The sequence below is a fragment of the Macrobrachium nipponense genome, chromosome 27 (genome assembly GCF_015104395.2).
Source record: "Macrobrachium nipponense isolate FS-2020 chromosome 27, ASM1510439v2, whole genome shotgun sequence".
Taxonomy (NCBI): domain Eukaryota; kingdom Metazoa; phylum Arthropoda; class Malacostraca; order Decapoda; family Palaemonidae; genus Macrobrachium; species Macrobrachium nipponense.
In genome coordinates, this window is record NC_087216.1 from 12,485,463 (window position 1) to 12,502,962 (window position 17,500).

The window sequence follows — 17,500 nt, forward strand, 5'->3', positions numbered from 1 at the left end:
ACCATTGCACAACATAACAGAAATCTCTTGCATATAAAATAGAACATAAAAAAAGTATGTAATAATGTACAAATTACCAGTACAGCTTAACAAATACTACTGTAACTGAAAACCTCATAAAAAGTTAGAAAATGTATCATTCAGATTTATACCTACTGTTAAAAAAAATTACTAAAATGAATCATTCAAATTCAATACCTACTGTACAAAAAATACTTTCTATAACATAAAACCATTTTTTTTTTATAAGAGGGAATTAGATTACTTCTGGAGAACAAAGATTATTTCAACACCTACACAGACCAAGGAGAGAGTGAGAAGAGACAACCAATCAAGGTTCAATAGGCAAATATAAAGTGCTGGAAGAACTAAAACACCAAAATCAGCATGATGTAACTAAAAGAAAAGAAAAAAAAAAGAAACAGTCCTGCCTGTTACAAACTCCCAATCACCCAGTATTAACACGGAAACTGCAAAGTGCATGCTCAAATATTATGGACTACACTTTACTTTCTTGGTTTTTGGAATTTAAAGACAAAAGCAAATACAAAAGACACTGTATACTAAACAACAAAATTTTTCACTAATAATAATTTCTTCTTTCCAATGACCCCTAACGATCTTGCTGCAGTCCAGCCATCATTATTAAAGCTTTATAAAATGGCAAAAATTTATAAAAATCAAGAAAAAAATAATAGCTTACACTACAATAGGTCATTTCTTGACCATTCATCCTTCTTCCTAATAAATCTGAAGGTGAAGTATTGCAGATGAAAATTACAAAAACTTTCGATCCCCAGCGCTGAATCTATCATTCAGCTGGCGTGCTTTCTTGAGAATATTATTCTTTTGTGCTTCATCAAATTTATTAACATTCAAATCCTCTTCACGGCTGAAAGGACGCCTTTCTTTAGGTCCTGATTCCTTCTCTTGTTTCTGAAAGGTATTAAAAACATTACTGGAAATACTTCCACACTAACTAATGCATAACAAATACTTAAAACAAAAACCTCAAATAAGTGCACTTTAAATGGCCAACTCTTAAAATGAGAATACTGTGCAAGTACAAACTTATTCAATCTACCTAAGTCCCACCATCCTAATCAAGACAAATTGCATCTGAATTTACAAGGTAAATTTTAAAAAGTTCAAGCTGAATACTTTATTTGTCCATTTTTAGAATGCGGTAATGATCTCACATTTGAGGTTCTTTAGTTTTACCCTTTTCCAGCCAGGATTAGTCCATTCAGTAACCTTATCCTGCCTCTTCTCCAAATTTTGTTTCTGTCTACTGAAAGTTAAACCTACTGTCTACTTTTATTGGTACAATTTTGTCACTTCTAGCACGACAAAAGACATTTTCTTTCACTCTCAGTAGCCCCTGTAACACTATTCAGTATTCATACATCACATTCACTCCATGGATGTGAGTACTATATACATATATACATTGCAAGATTTGATGATTTTATTTCTTTCTAGCATCACACTTTGGAATTTTCTGATTAGTTACATTGCCCTTCTTTTCAAAAGTTGATTCTAGTTCTCCTGATCGGACAAGAACGTGTACTCCACACTTGCCCATTTCACTCTTTACCTCATTTGCCTTTCAGTCTGCGGTAGCTAAATTTATGTTCTCCAGCCTTCAAATAAAAAAAATTATCTTCAAATGAAATTTTATGGCTTTATCCAATATATTTGCCAAAAGTGGAGATTTGCAAAAACCCACAGAATCTCAAAGGGTTCGTATAACCACCCCATAAGGGATGACACAAACTGTGAACCTTGTAGCCTACGATCATTGCGGGGTAATATTCACCTCTTCTCACAATGCCATAAAAGTCTTTTAAACTATCTTGTTATGTATACTCTTTACATTTTACTTATAAATAAATACTACTACCAAAAAATGGCAGCAGTGTGACTGACCAACTTAATAACAACTTGCTTACTGAAAATGTACCATACTAAATTAAACCATTGTTTCTAAGTGATATCACTGGCCTTAAGCACCCTTCATACTTCACTTTAATATCGAGAAAAGAAATGTGTATTACAAATACAGTATGACCTTAACCCTTGGATCCACCAAAATGTTGAATTCTCATAACCCAAGGGATGTCTAAAGTCTGAATCTTAAAGGATTCTAAAATTATAGTGCATTAAAAAATCTTAACCAAAAGATAAACATACAGAGATCTTGACAGACAAATATAGGTCAATCACCATATGGTAAACCAAATGCATAAAAAGAGGGAAAACTGTAACCTCACAAATATCTAAGGTCTTCAAATGTTAAGTGAAGGAGTTTTTCCTCTACCTTTTTTGTTCTAGAAAAATTAATAAAGTTCACCTTGTTCAATGGGAGCATGAAAACATTTCCTGGAAGAGATGCCTCTCCTCAATTATGTAAGATAATTGGGACGAAAGTTAGCCGGAGTATTACCTTTCACACACCACAAGCAATTCATCTGTTTGTCAATTTAGGTATCATCACATACTGAATGTCCAAAGCTGTATGAATTAAATGTTAACACTGAAGTTTCACACACTATTTTAACTCTGTGATCCGTACATTTCATAGCAAGGAAAACCTACAGATAATTAAATGATGGTTAACTTAAGAGCACAGTGCTAGAATAATCAATGCAAACAAAGTAAGTACATATGTACTGTTAAATGTCCTAGAAAGTAAAAGAAAATTTTTAAACTGAACATACCTTCATCTTTTTCTGGTGTAAATCAATTAATGGTTTTGCTCTCTTTTCTTTGTTGTACTGATCCACTCTAGCTGTAAGATCCTCATCTCTCTCTCGCGTGGCAGATGATACAGGATTCATTGAAGGTTCTTCCTCACTTTCCATCTGCAGAAGATAAGACAAAAATGTTCATCTTGAGTAATTGCACATACTGAACTGCATATGTATCTAAAAATTGTAAGAGTACAATGCTGAAAATAAATTTATTTAATGAGTGCCTCACTAATCATGACGACTATCTGAAAAAACATAAGGAGCCATAAATTAAGGCACTAGGATGGGATAACAAATGCATGTACCCAATTCCCTATTGTTTATAACAGTCCTTCCTTATCCTGTCCTCTAACTATTCCTGTCTGTAAGAAGATTACAAAATTATGACTGCATTTGAAGGTGAAGGTGAGTAGTACATACTTATAAAAGGCCAACCCTCACAACCTGGTCCTGTATACAGGTCTGCATATTTTTATGATAATTTTGGCAGTTTCACCCTCTGGCTACTTTTATAATTTTGTGCCCATGCCTTAACTATAACTTGTATACTTAAGACGTAAATCTTTACTTTTAATAAATATATGTACTATACGAGTTTTATTAATTTTCTATTGTTCTTATGCCACTAATGCTATATAATTTTCTTTTGTTATTGCATTGCCTTAACTTATCTAAAATTGAAAATCTCCAAAATGAACTAAATTCATGTAGTATACTTCTTTAACTGACTGCCTTTGTAAGAGAAACCTGTACGATTTGCATAGTGGTATAATTCTTAAACAAAAGAGATCTACAGGTTTAAAACAAAAGACAAAACCCATTACCTCTGCTTCTGCTTTTCTTCTTTTATCATCAGGAGTATCAGTCCACACTGAACGATCACCCTTCTCTTGAGGGGCTTTCTTTAAAAATTGACGAGGTGCCAACCCACAAAAATTTGGCTTGTCTTCTGGCAACTCTAACATCCATGATTCTCTTTTTTGAGGCTTACTGTTATCATGCTGGAAAAAATAATAACAAAGTAGTTTTTGTCAAATTCACAATCTTTGCAGGAAAATGTCAAAATAACAGTTGTTGCCAATTACAATATTCAATAACTCAAAACAGGGCACCATCCTCAAATACACAAAAAAAAACTCACTTTTCCCTCCAGTTTATCTTTCATTCTCTGAGCTCTAAGTTCAAATTGCTGAGCACGGTATTCTTTTTCATTGAGAGCAACATCTGAAGGCATTGGTCCAACCAATGGACCTTCATCTTCTTCACTATCTTCCTCTTCTTCAGGGGCTTCAAAGGTTGAAGATTCAGGTGGAACAATACCAGCTGGAAGAACAGGGCCTAAAATCCTCTCCCCTTTTGGTACAGATCTCTGACTTTTATTCTTTATCAAATGAGGAGGAAGAGCTGGTCCATACAAGTCCTCTTCATCAACAGAATCTTCGTCTTCTTCTTCTTCTGTAGTTCTCATGTGCTTTTTAGGGACAATGTCACTCTCACTATTTTTTCTTTTCACCGTGCCTGAACCATACTTATCACTATTACTATGATCACTATCACTGACATTAGGATTTTTCATGCGTGGTGGTAAACTTGGCCCAAAAGAGTCACTGTCAACAGAGTCGCTACTATCTTCATCTTGTTATTCATGCAAAATGACAAAAAAAAAAAAAAATGTTAATTCAGAAGTCTAATGAATGGCTTAACAACAAAAACAGAAAACTTTTTAATTGCAGAACTATAAATTGGGTCTAGATGTTATGATAAAAAAACAAATACTGTAATCACAGCTAATTTTAATGTCATAGATTGGCTCCAAAATAATTATATATAACAGTTTTCAATACTATCTACTGAATCAAAGACATATTGAATACCTATTTCAATATCTCCATCTGTAACATTATACCTTACAGAAATATCAAACGTATAAGATTTTTTTGAAATTTCAAACATTCCATTCCATAGAAACCAATGCTATGATTACAACTGAGGAGGAACCATGATATTCAAGGCAAGGCCTACTTAGTGCCTAATCGTAGCACAGTGACCTCTTCTACTGTTTCTGTAAGAATGGCTGGTGGGAACCATCTTTACATAAAAACTTGGATATCATTAAATTTTCAAAGTGTTAAAAACTAATAATGTATGTTTTACTTAACACGACTAACATAACAGTCAGCAAGTTAATAAGTACCTGAAATATTCATAATGGTGAAAAACAAAAATTTCTCAACAAAATCAATATAAAGAACAAATTAGAAGAATAAAGAAAAATGAGACACAAGTCTTCGTAAAAATAATATCAGCAAAACCTATTAGCAAATGTTGCATCAAAAAATGACTTTTAGAAACAGCTGAAAGAGGACCTATACATTATACAAAAGACAGAAGCAATATCATGAGGTGTGACATTAGTGAAGGATAAGACATGACACTAGAATCAAGACATACAAGAACAAGAGAGCCTTCGAGTTCTGGTGAGGAGAAGCAGATATATACAGAGTAAATAGGAAGGACACTAAAAGGCAGAGAAGAAGAAGAAGGAGCTTCAAAGGGCAGACAGAAAGGCTAAAGAGGTGGGAGGAATGAAATCTCGCAACATAACATGAAAAAGCAAAATATTTAAGAATAGGTGTTATTAGCAGAATAGGTGAGGTTGCAGAAATGTTTAAAAGGTGGAATAGTAAAAGATCTTAGAGAAAACTGAAAATCCGCATAAGCAAAACAAACCTAATAATGACAGGAAAAGCATGAAAGAAAAAAGGACATTTAAGAAAGTAACCATGTTGGTCTTAAGGGAAAGATATGGGGGTGAACTGACTGTCGCAAGTTACTCAAGATTACAAAATACACGTGGAATAAGAGATTTTCAATGCCTGAAATGTATAAGAAGAGCATTTGCACAAGTTACAAGTGAGAAAAGAGAGCATTCATTCCAGAGGTGAAAATCTTAATGATGACATCTTAGATAAATTTTATAAATAGTCTCCAGAATAAGAGCTTGTTTTTGCACTTAATTTACTCTAATGCACTACTGACAGATATCCTCAAATATCTACCATTGACAGATAAGCTCAAATATCTACAAGTTTTCAAAAACTAGATAAAACATCATTATCCACATTATTGTAAATTCTAAAACTACAATCAATTCATGTGTCATTACACACTATATATCCTAAACAAAAAATGCAACCCAATCAACAACAAATATATTACACATAATGATGTAAAACCCGAATACCACCAAAACGGTATGGAGAAACATTTTTGCCCTATTTTCCTTAAACACACAGTTGTAAAGATGGAAAAAAATTACCTTTATCTTCTTCATGCCCTCTTCTAGATTTGAAACCAGGTGGCAAAGAAGGTTCATATGCATCATCCTCACTGTCCTCACTATCTTCATTAGCATTAGAGTTTTTCTTTATTTGTGGAGGTATACTTGGTCCATATGATTTGCTGTCATTTCTGGCTCTGTTATCTTCCTTGTCTTCATTTTTCTGCTGTGAATTCATTAACCGGGGAGGTAAAGCTGGTCCTGTACGTCCTGAAAATGTATTAGGATAAAGTTACAATAAAGTATATTACAAATAGCAGAAAGTAACCATATCTACATGTACTGTATATGATGACATGCTACCTGCTAATCTAACTGATTATTACAACATCTGAATACTGTTAAAAGTTATGGCTGTGGTAAACTTTAGTCATAAGTTTTAAGACAAAAATATACCTGAAATTATACTGTTTATAAAACTATTATACCTAATATAAAGGACAAATCCAGTACGTACTCAGCTAGTATATGTAGATCTTGCACACCATGCCTTTCTGTCTTTTTTTGCAAACAAACTCTCATTTATATGACTGGAAGTGAGGCCATAATAAACACTACAAGAAAACTGGAAGTGATTGGTGTACACCAAGCAAGTGGAGAAACACCAAGCACTATTTACAACATACTTTAATAAATCATTGGAATTGCAATTACTTGCCAATCAGAGAAATTACAAGTTAGAAAGTCTGAATTTTATAAAACGCAAAAATTATGAAAATTCCCTTTGTACTAGTACAAAGAGACTCAAAAATTCCTCATTCATAAAAAAAGAGTGAACTGAATGCTTCAAATGAGCATCCATAACTCAACATCCAATTGCGAGATAAAAGTTCATAAAAATCAGCAAACTGAATGCTTTAACTAAGCATCCATAACTCAACATCTAATTGTGAGATAAAGGTATATATTTTTCTTTAAGAAAATACAATATAAATCATTGTAGTTATGTGAGGTCACCAAAACAAGACTTACATAATACTGTACATAAGTTTACATAAAGCAAAAAGGAAGAAATAAGCCTACTTATTAACTAAACTAGTCTTATAATTTTGAATAAAGCAAAGGCTGCCTTGTGAAAGCTGCTGCTCTTAACTTTACCTATCTGACACATTTTCAGTTACTGTAATCCCAGTAAAGTGATTCTGCAATGAATGATGAGGCAATGTTCAAATGAGTTGCCACATAAGGTTTGGTCATGCTAAAGGCAATTGAAGTCCAGCAGTCCTTCTCTACGTGTTTTCTTGTGCCTCATTTTACAGTGGTGGAGACCCAAAACTATTGTGCTTGGTCCTAATACAACTAGAATGAACAAAATAATACTGTATAACACACAAAAGAAATGTATATACGTACATCCATTATGGGTTCAGAAGATGATAAAATAATAAGAGAGTCTTCAAACCAGGAGAGGTACCATAAAAACATCAAACAATAGATGTAGAACAATAAGAGCCCCTATTTTCAATGAGCATAAACAAACGTTTGCCAATAATAACAGAATACGAATTCTACCACAGTACTTTCTTTCCACACAAACAACAACAAAGAAAGTAAAAAATTACCATTATCTTCTTCATGCCTTTGTTTTGACTTGAAACCGGGGGGCAAAGCAGGTCCATATGCATCATCATCACTATCTGACATTGTTACACTTTATTCTCCAATTACCATGCCTGAAAAGCAAACAAATTTTACAGTATTGTGGAATGCAACATCAGTTTATTGTGAAATGCAACATCAATTTATTGTGAAATGCAACATCAGTTTAAAGATCAGAAAACTGACTTATATAAGTAGCCTACATAGGCTACACAAACCAGAAACAGGACAGTCTTAGGTACAAAGAAACGAAAATTCAAGAGGGCCTGAGGTACCTGGTCTCATCAGCAAAAGTTGTATGTCAGGGGGAAAAAAGGAGGCAGATCAGTTAACATTATACATATAAACCTAAAACTTACTCATTTTTGTAAGCTTTTGCATCTTATTTTGATACTTATCAATAATTACAAAAGGATAAGCTTTTGTTCAACCTCTGCAAGTTCTCTGCTTATCGCACTGGTCAAGGTGTTGTCTTACTGGCTCACTGAAGAGTAAGAAAAAAGGGTAATATGGGATATGTATAGCAAAACAGGTAATAAGAACAGTAAGCATCCAATCCAATTGCATAATTTATCAAGTCATAATGGAAATAATTATTTGGGATAGCTATTTCATACTGTCAGTAGAAATAGATATACGTACTGAATTAAGTCAAATACAGAGGTACCTCGAGATACGAAAGGCTCAACTTACGAAAAACTCGAGATACGAAAGCCATACGAAAAATTAACGGCTCTACATACAAAAAGTTTTCAAGATACGAAAGGTTTCTGAAAGTCCGAGATTCACCCGGATAACAATTTTGAAACTCGCGCCGCATGCCGCAATCTTAGTAACTAGTAGACTCGCCACCATCCTCCTGCTCTCCATTGGTTCCTGATGGCTAGTTTGCGCCCATGAGATCCTTCTCTCCTATTGGCCAGCGTCCCTCCCATCATGCATCTACTATGTACACGTGGTGGCGTGCCTCAGCCACTCGGGTACCAGCATTGTTATAGTAACGCGCGCGGATCGTTTTCGGATCGTCATTGTGTATTTAAAAAAAAAAAAAATTTCTCATATCTTTTCACAGAAAATGGAAAAAGAAGAGCACCTCTTGAGTGACGACATATATGATATGATTGACCAAGATCTCTCTCGTGGGATAAGTGACCAAGATCTCTCACATGGGATAAGTGATCAAGGTCTCTCTCATGGGATAACTGGAAACTTTGCAAGGTTGGTAGCAATCTACACTCCCTGCTGACAGAGGGTGTTGACCAATCATTTACAACATGCATACCAGTATAATCAAGGCACTTCAGTTTATGTTGAAGGTCAGCAGCCGAACATTCAGTACCCAATCAGTTGCAGAGAGAGCATTTGGTTGAACAGGGTTTTGATGGACACCAGGGCCAACAGAGTCATGAGGTGCAAACAATGAACCAAGTGATAAAAAACAGAAAGTTGAAAATTCTGTAAAAAAAAAAAAAAAAATAATAAATAAATAAATAAAATAAATAAATTAAAAAAAAAGTAAAAAAAAAGTTAAAAATCAAAAAAAGCAAAAAAGAAAAGAGAAAAAAAAAAAAAAAAAAAAAAAAAAAACGGCAGAAATTAAAGCCGCTTTTCATAAAGTGCAATCATTTGTAGAAGACATCCCCAAAAAGGCTCACACAGGAACATTGTGAAAAGTAGGCAGAAGCAATCTTCCTTGGATAGTTACATATGTATATTTTTTAAGGTGTACATAGTACATACGTATCGGCCGTTTGTCCTTCTCCTCCTCTGCCGCCACTTTCGGAGATAGCCTCACTCGAAAGGTAAGCTTCCACATTTTCCACGTACAGTATATTTCTTGTTACATGTACACTAATAGTATACACTTTATATACAGGTTATATTTTTGCATTTTTTTTATTATTTAGGTATTGAATGGTCCAAATTGTTGTAGTATTTAATTGTTTATAGGTCAATTTAGCTTTATAATGAAATTTACTAGGGTGTTTTTGGAGGGCTTGGAATGGATTATGTAGCCATTTTACATGTAACGTGGTCCAAGATACGAAAACTTCATGATACGAAGGGCGCCTCGGAACGGATTAATTTCGTATCTCGAGGTACTACTGTACTACCAAATGAACAATGATGATACTTAATAGTATTACTCTCAGGTACTGTAGTATTAACATATTTTTTTTTTTTTAAATTTTCAGGTGTTTTACCATGCTCTATGAAATGTCCAAAAAAAAGTCTAATGTATCCTTAATAGAAACATGAGATTCATTTGATATCATTCAATTATATTCACTGGCATTTAAATATGGACTGGCAATTTATTTTTGGGAATAAATCTTAATCAAAGGTACTTTAACATGGTAAATGATAATTTACTAAACAGAATCAGATGTTTAATGACTTTTCTATACATCAAAGGGTGTGAAATTGCATACATGACTGTTTCAACATGATCAACAATAATTCAAAAAGAACATGGATATTTACCTAAAACTGTAATGTATTTCATTTTAACAACTTCTGTCTGAGAGTTCACCTCAGCTAGCACTAGAAGCAATATCTCAAGAAACAAGTTAATCAATGGCCTGTTCGGTTTGTTAAATAATAATAACAAAAAACCTCAAGAAAGTCAACTTCCAAAGCAAGCTTCCACAGACTAAACCTCTGATGAATTGTTGGAGTTACAAATGTACCGAGAGCATTTCTATAAAGGTGAGCAAATGGAAATTATTGCCGTTTGTCCACAAGCTTAATCACCCTTGAAGGAATGTACAGTAATTTATTTGGAAAAGTCTTGCATTAATGCCTACTACTTATATTTAGTTAAATATCCTGAATTTATGGTAAGGAATTAGGTTAATATCCAAAAATGATGATAAAGATTTAATTTGAAAAAGTTTGGGATGGTATAGGATAAACAGAATTTGGATTCTTACATGGACTGGGGGGGAGAAAGGGTGTTACAAGGATGCAGGCAAAAGATGAAAGTACTTACAACCAGGGCTGCCGAAGTGTGGAAATGACGTCACTAATACGGCTTACCTTGTCCACATTGTGATTAGGTGTGGAGTGTGGAATCCACACATAAAAATTTCCACGCTTTTTACTTAAAAAGCGTATGCTAGTTAAAATCTAATACAGTAATAAGTTATGAAAATTTTTTACTATTCTATTCTATAAGTCTCACACACAAATATCCACAAAAATAAATAATTAGTTTTATCCTTTTTAATTTGTGGATGGGTTTGGATGTTTATCAGATGCATACTGCTGACCGTTGATTCATGTGCAAACCAAGGCCTAGAATATAAGCTAGATCTTGACCGTACGAACTGGCTGACTCCAGCTCCAACCAGCCTCAGTACCTATCAAAATTATTTTTCAATCTGGTCCTCAACAAAATCTACATTTATTCTTTTTCATAATACTAGAGAGTATTCTTAATTCGCTAGTTTTGATGGTATATTTTCTTGAAAATTTGGTGAAATATATGCATACATTCATACTGCCATGAAGCAAATTATTTTTTAGCGATGCACTTTTCAGCTTTGCAATACACATTGCAATTTTTGCTTGTAAAAATGATTAACGTGCCTGTATAATCAATTTGGTTATTCAACAACTACAGTGACATAAACTTTTGAAATGAACAGGCTTTAATGATTTCATAACTGTAATTCGTATAACGTAAGACCTTAGCAAAAATCATAGGCCTAGTTTACCAGAATAGATGATAGCGCTCATGATTTCGTCGTCAGTTGATATTGACCTAAATAAATGACACTGTGTATAACAACAATAAAAGTGAGATGCAGTGGTAATTAAATCCTCATGTAAAATTAAATGGTTCAGTACATTAGCCTAGATCCAGGATACGTTACCAGTTTACTTTACTCTAAAAAATAAGACATAGATATAACACTGGTGCTTACGGTTACATTTGCAGCTTCAATTCTTTATGAAAGTGATTGTAATTATGTAATTACAATGATACAATAGTGTGATCATTATTTTTTAAGTTCACTTGCGAGCATATAACCAACAGTGTTACCTAGTTGGCCCAAGATATAAGTCTAGTCATTGAATTTATGGCAATAATGCCGGATTGAACATCATTAAAAACTTATCGTTATACTTCATTACGATGATGTGATTAAGATGCCTTATATATATAAACTTGTTGTAAAACAACTATATATGTTACTTTTTTCATCGTCAAATTAGATAAGTTTCATTCCAGTTTTTCATCATCAAATTAAAGGAGTACCGACTGTTGTTGAGAAGTTTTGCTTCTTTTACCCACTCGTCAAAATAAACTAGAATAAAAATCTAACTATATAAATGTTTACACAATATGAGCTAAAGACGGAAAGGGCCAGTGTCTATACCCTTACTTAGGGTAAAAAAAAAATTAAAAAAAAACAAAATTTAAAAATAAAAAATAAAAAAGCTATTGGTTGGGAATTCATACCTCTAAGTTTAGAGTACTACTTACAAAATCTCAATAAACAACTTATACATTCCTCCGAGTTCGATAAAGTTGGATATATTGCATAACTGGTAACTGTCTGTGACCGAACGTAGATTTCCTTAGTGTGGAAATCAGGCAGCCCTGCTTACAACACCCTAGGTCAGGTAGAACACTATCCCTAAGTGAAAAGAGATTAAGTAGGCTGTGCCTGAGCATAGTTCACACTTATCAGTGATTAGCTATATGGCTAAGTTACCCTGCCTAGACCTAAACTAGGCTATGAAAGTTGCTACCTGAGCTTAGGCTAAACAACAAGAGAAAAATTGAAAAATTCTGACAAATAATGCCGCTTCGTGATTTATATATGGGGTCAACTGGACTTTTTGCAGTTTGGGGAATCCCTGAGGGTACTATCCTAGGATAAGGTCACAGGATAATTACGAAAATATCATAAAGCACCAATTATCAAGCAATCATACCTACTGCAGACGGTGGAATAAACAATTTAGGCCAAAGACCAAGTGCTGGAACCCATAGCCTAAGGTCATTCAGTGCTGAAAGGAAAATTGACAGTAAAAATGTTTTAAGAGTTGTAATGGGAGGAAATCCTTGCACTTGCACTCCAAAACAATTGTTAGGAGAGGTTGGAAAGTAGGATGGAAGAGAACAGGGGCAAAGTCATAGAGGTAGCTAGGGTAAAAAACCGCATGGTACAGGGGTGGACCATGTACGATCAACGTGAACAACCCCCAAAAAAGTACATTATAACGCGTCCTGACATCGGAGATGGGCATCAGTCGCGACTTCTTGTTGGTGAGAAACGGAGCTAAAGACCCCTACTCCAGTGTCAGGGCGCGTTATAATGTACTTTTCTTGGGGTTGTACACATTGATCGTACAAGGTCCACCCCTGTACCATGAGGTTTTTTACCCTAGGTAGCTATAGCTAGGGGTCAATGGGACGCTGCAAGAACCTTAATTTCTACAGTGCTTCGCATGAAGTGCTCTGACGGCGATACCCTTCTATAGGTAGTAGATAGGAAGCAGTACTGAGATACTGGGTCGTAAAACACCACCGAAAACAGGTAAGGATAGCTTGGTAGGCCTAGCTGGATTAGGTAGTACATTCGATCAAGCTTGGTGTGGTTAGGAAGATAAGAGGTGTTTAATTATCCCTAAAAATGCAGTTCCTCCCATAAAACTTTATGTATAATACATTAGTTCTCTTCTTTGGATAAAATTTACATGCGCTAGACTACCTACCTAGCTAGTTGCTTACCGTAGCCTAAGGTATGCTTCTAAGCATAGCCTAAGAAAGTACTTAGCCTAGCCTATGGTTCTGATACCTAACTCAAAATACTATCTCAATATGATTAACGCAAACGTACAATACAGAAAATTGTATTACAACAACAAAAAATTTAATATATAGTATACCAGATAAGCAGTAGAGCAGTTATGCGGTTTATTTTGAAGACGCTTAAGTTAGGTCAAGTCAGATTCACAGTTTAATCATTGTCTTTACAAAAGCACCTCAATTCGTTTTTCACACTTTAGGACGGTGCTTAAATTTCAGGGCTTTCTTTTCCAAATATGGTATAGCATTTTTTGCTCTAATTTTTCTTCATCAAAGTTATATAAACAAAAATCAATAATCTCCGGCATTTCCACAGAAATTGGCTTGGTTTCATACGGTACTTCTGTATGTCCGTTTATGATTAGCAAAGTGTGACCTATTTGCTCTGCATATCACTGCTGCATATGCATTGTTGCACATTTGCTTTTCTTAGATTTTATTAATTTTCTAATCTATACATATAAACCTACGCAATTTTCTAGCTCTTCCTTCAGTTGATGATTACTACACTTTCATTGGCTAATTCACCTTTGTTATCTTTTTTTCCATCTTAGGAACATGTATACGTTACGACAAGTAACGAATTACAATTTGGTTCAAATAACTAGGAAGCGTATGTGGCAAGTTTTGTGTAGCACCGTTCGTCGGTTGTAATGTGTACTGTCATACATTTGGGACATCCAGTCTTTATAGCTTGCTCCATTGTTACCCATATTTGATCATTGATTCTTGCTTTGATAGGTAGCCAGTGTAAATCAAGTATAAGAGGTGTGCGACAAATTTAGTTAATTTCACTGCCCATTCAAGTGTTGTTTGCAGCTTCAGGAGGCCTGTTTTAAGTAGTTTATGATAGGTCGATATGCAGTAGTTAGCTCCATCAAAAACACAGTTATTCATAAATTTTTAATAGTCACATTAAGACATCTGAGATTCAATATTTCGAAGATGATTTCCCACAATATACACACCGCTAGCACTCTCAAGTCATGGACTTTTATCAGCAATCTGGACTAGATTACTATTAATATTAGCTTGAATTATAAGTATAACAAGGCCTATAAGCATCTGAGGAACTGTTCCCTAGATAACGCTTCTTATATATTGTTATGCAAGGCTAAAAATATCAAGAAATATAGTCAGACATGAAGCGCTGGTTTGTGAGACCCTCGGTCTATGTATACCCTGTGGGCTAGAGTACCTATATAATTTCCCTCGGAATCGAGTGTTCATTGTTTTAGATTTCTATGCGATGATGCCTTTGATAGGAGTGGAGAAGGCGCATCAGCCAGCCGATCTCTTGATGTAGGGGTAACGGTGGGAAAGAAGAAGTACACAAGTGACTTGCAAGTTAACTTCTCTCTTAAGAAACTAGGAGGTAGAATATCGGGCTCTCCTTCGTAAGGTCCCTAGTTCAAATCCCGGTCGACTTGGCTGAGAATGGGTATTAGCGCCAGCTGTAGTCAAGGGCATATGGCTTGCAATGTCATCCAGGAAGACTTACAACAACCGAATGACTTATCTCTTCTGTAGCACACACACACACAGACACACACACACACACACACACACACACACACACACATATATATATATATATTATAATATATATATATATATATATATATATATATACCTCCATGCCTACGCGCCTCGCTTATTAGTACAGAGTTCAAGGAGACGATCCAATTGTAACGAGGCTGTTTAAGTTGAAAACAGTCATTGATAGTTTGGGGAACGCCCTGCGAAGACCGGAGGTGTTTCTCGACAAGAGAAAACATACTTAAATTTTGTGTTATGGTTTTGAAGAAAAATAGACATTACGCTTCCAGGTGGCATTTGGAAGTGTGTGTGAGGTAGTTCTTATCGGTTACCGAAAATCGTTGCTGCTTCTACCGATAAACGAACTGTTATGAAGTGTACAGTACTCCGGGCAGTGATAGGTTAGTATTCAGTTGCAGTTACATGCGAATTAGGTGCTGCATGACGATCGATGCTGGGTATGTAGGTGGCTGGCTTGTTGGTTCCCCCATGATTTTGAAAATAATCATTCATAAAATTTTTGTATAGGTATATAACTCGGCTCTTAAACCTCATCTTGAATTCCTGGCTTACGATATGGCTGTATGTAGTACACAATATCAAACGGGCAGAGTATATAAGGACATTTATAGAGACTACATCTTATTTTACATTTCAACTTATTCTGGTAAGAATGGGAATTTGAACGAAACCCGTAACACTGACTTGCCTACAGGTTAACTCGCCAAGTAATACTGCTATTCTAAATTCATTACCCCAATCTGTTATCGGTAATGGGGACGATGGCAAGCAAAATTATACGAAAGACTTGTAACTATAAGATGTCTTCAAAGTTGGGACGAGAATGGGTGTAGATGTGAAGGAAGTAGTAGAAAGGATAACAAAAGGGGTTAGCGAAAAAAAGTATATTTTAATTCCAGATATTGATTGATATTACGTATAGTAAAGCAGATTTTAACATTTGTCACCAGTTATGTAAGGACTAGTCGAGAGAATCTTCTCATTGGATTATTATATATCAAATGTTAAATTACTGATTAAGTTCGAACGGCGTTTTTTTCAGGGTTGATAGAAACCGTAGTGTATTTTCTCCCTGAAGGACTGTCTTTCACCTATTATATCTGTCATTCTTTTGAACATTTTTCTTCACATGTTTCATATCTAGATAATTGCTGACAAGTGCTTTCACACAATTCATTTTACTTACCAATTTGACGGATAGATCTTGAGAGTTGTTTTCTCACTTTTATATAGCCTATGTTATATAGAAAGCAACCAGTTTCTCTTAATACTCTTCTTGACATTCTTTTATATTTCATGATTATTAATGTCCCTTCCTTCTTCCGGTTTCTCTTCGTTTCCATAGCTTCACAATGTACAGTTATAATCAACTTCATATTCTCTAATTTAGTACCAGCATCTCTATCCTGGCCCAATTATCGATACTAGCAAACTGACCCATCTACGATGGGTGATAAAATACGGGTGGAGAAGTGAAAAATTTATATGTACTATTTGTTCAGCAATATTAAAATAAGGGCGATTTTGATACATACCTACTACAGAACCTCTTTGTACACAATATTATCAGTTTGTCAACAACTTAATTTCAAATTGGCAGAGTCAGTTGCTCTGCTCATCGCCACATACAGTTGGCCATGCGTGAACATGGGTGATGGCAGAAACACACCAACACGATCCAAAGTCTGGCCCTGCGACTTGTTTGCAGTGAATGAGAAGGCCAGGTTGATGAAAAACTGCCTGTGCCGTAGCTGGAACGGAAACTGGTTGTCCGAAGGCATCAGAGGAATCCGGGGGATGAACAGACGTTTGCCGGTGTGAGGGCCCGTTGCTATCACTTCTTCGATGACGTGGGAGTTTAGCTCCATAACGGTGTACCTCGTTCCGTTACAATGTCCATTGGCAGGATCGAAATTCCGAAGCAACATTACCGGGCAGTACTTCTTCAAACGTTATTTTGTGCACTGGCAGGCCCGATGGATGTAAGTTATTCAAAAAATCTTATGGATATTGATGATAATTTTCATCTTCTATTGTGTCCGAGCTGAAATATTCGCGACTTTCTCCTGGGAAGTTGTACAGAAATTATGTATGAAAAATAGCAAAGTAACTAAGTCTACGGGAATAACCAGCATCGTTTCACGGCCAGAAACAGCTCCGTTTCAGGGAATCCCTTCTCACCCCCACCCCCTACAAAGGAGGGGAGTAGGTTGGATGAAACCCCATTACAAACCATCTTAGGGGTCCCCACCATAATCCTGCCAAGTTTCATTCCCATCTGATCAGCCGTTTGGCCGTGATTGAATGACAGGCACAGACAGACATTACGCCCATTATAGTATGATATAGTATGATATGTTTTGTCCATAATCATCATTCATTTAATTTCCCACTCGACTTCTCGGTAATCCAACATTACGACAT

At 35.2% G+C, this 17,500-nt stretch overlaps 2 protein-coding genes across 8 annotated transcripts in view; one reads left to right on the top strand and one right to left on the bottom strand.

Annotated features, from left to right (window-relative positions):
* Window positions 1–703: 703 nt before the first annotated feature.
* LOC135200827 (GPALPP motifs-containing protein 1-like) lies at window positions 704–14,005 on the bottom strand. Of its 7 annotated transcripts, XM_064229502.1 has the most exons (8): window positions 13,597–13,825; window positions 12,185–12,338; window positions 7,656–7,766; window positions 6,073–6,303; window positions 3,895–4,388; window positions 3,578–3,754; window positions 2,721–2,864; window positions 704–936 (listed from the first exon to the last, which is right to left on the bottom strand). In XM_064229502.1, the coding sequence occupies exons 3-8, from the start codon at window positions 7,735–7,737 to the stop codon at window positions 778–780; spliced, it is 1,287 nt and encodes a 428-aa protein (XP_064085572.1). In that variant the 5' UTR covers window positions 7,738–7,766; window positions 12,185–12,338; window positions 13,597–13,825; the 3' UTR covers window positions 704–777. The 7 variants fall into 7 exon arrangements, with proteins under 7 accessions (XP_064085572.1, XP_064085577.1, XP_064085571.1 ...); XM_064229507.1 differs by lacking the exons at window positions 12,185–12,338; window positions 13,597–13,825 and adding an exon at window positions 13,987–14,005; XM_064229501.1 differs by lacking the exon at window positions 12,185–12,338 and having other exon boundaries at window positions 13,597–13,824.
* Window positions 14,006–15,322: 1,317 nt separating this feature from the next.
* LOC135200828 (broad-complex core protein isoforms 1/2/3/4/5-like) overlaps window positions 15,323–17,500 on the top strand; it is an 82,275-nt gene continuing 80,097 nt past the window's right edge. Inside the window, exon 1 of the mRNA XM_064229512.1 lies at window positions 15,323–15,456. The gene's annotated coding sequence lies outside the window, so the exon portion shown is untranslated. The remainder of the gene's footprint in view (window positions 15,457–17,500) is intronic.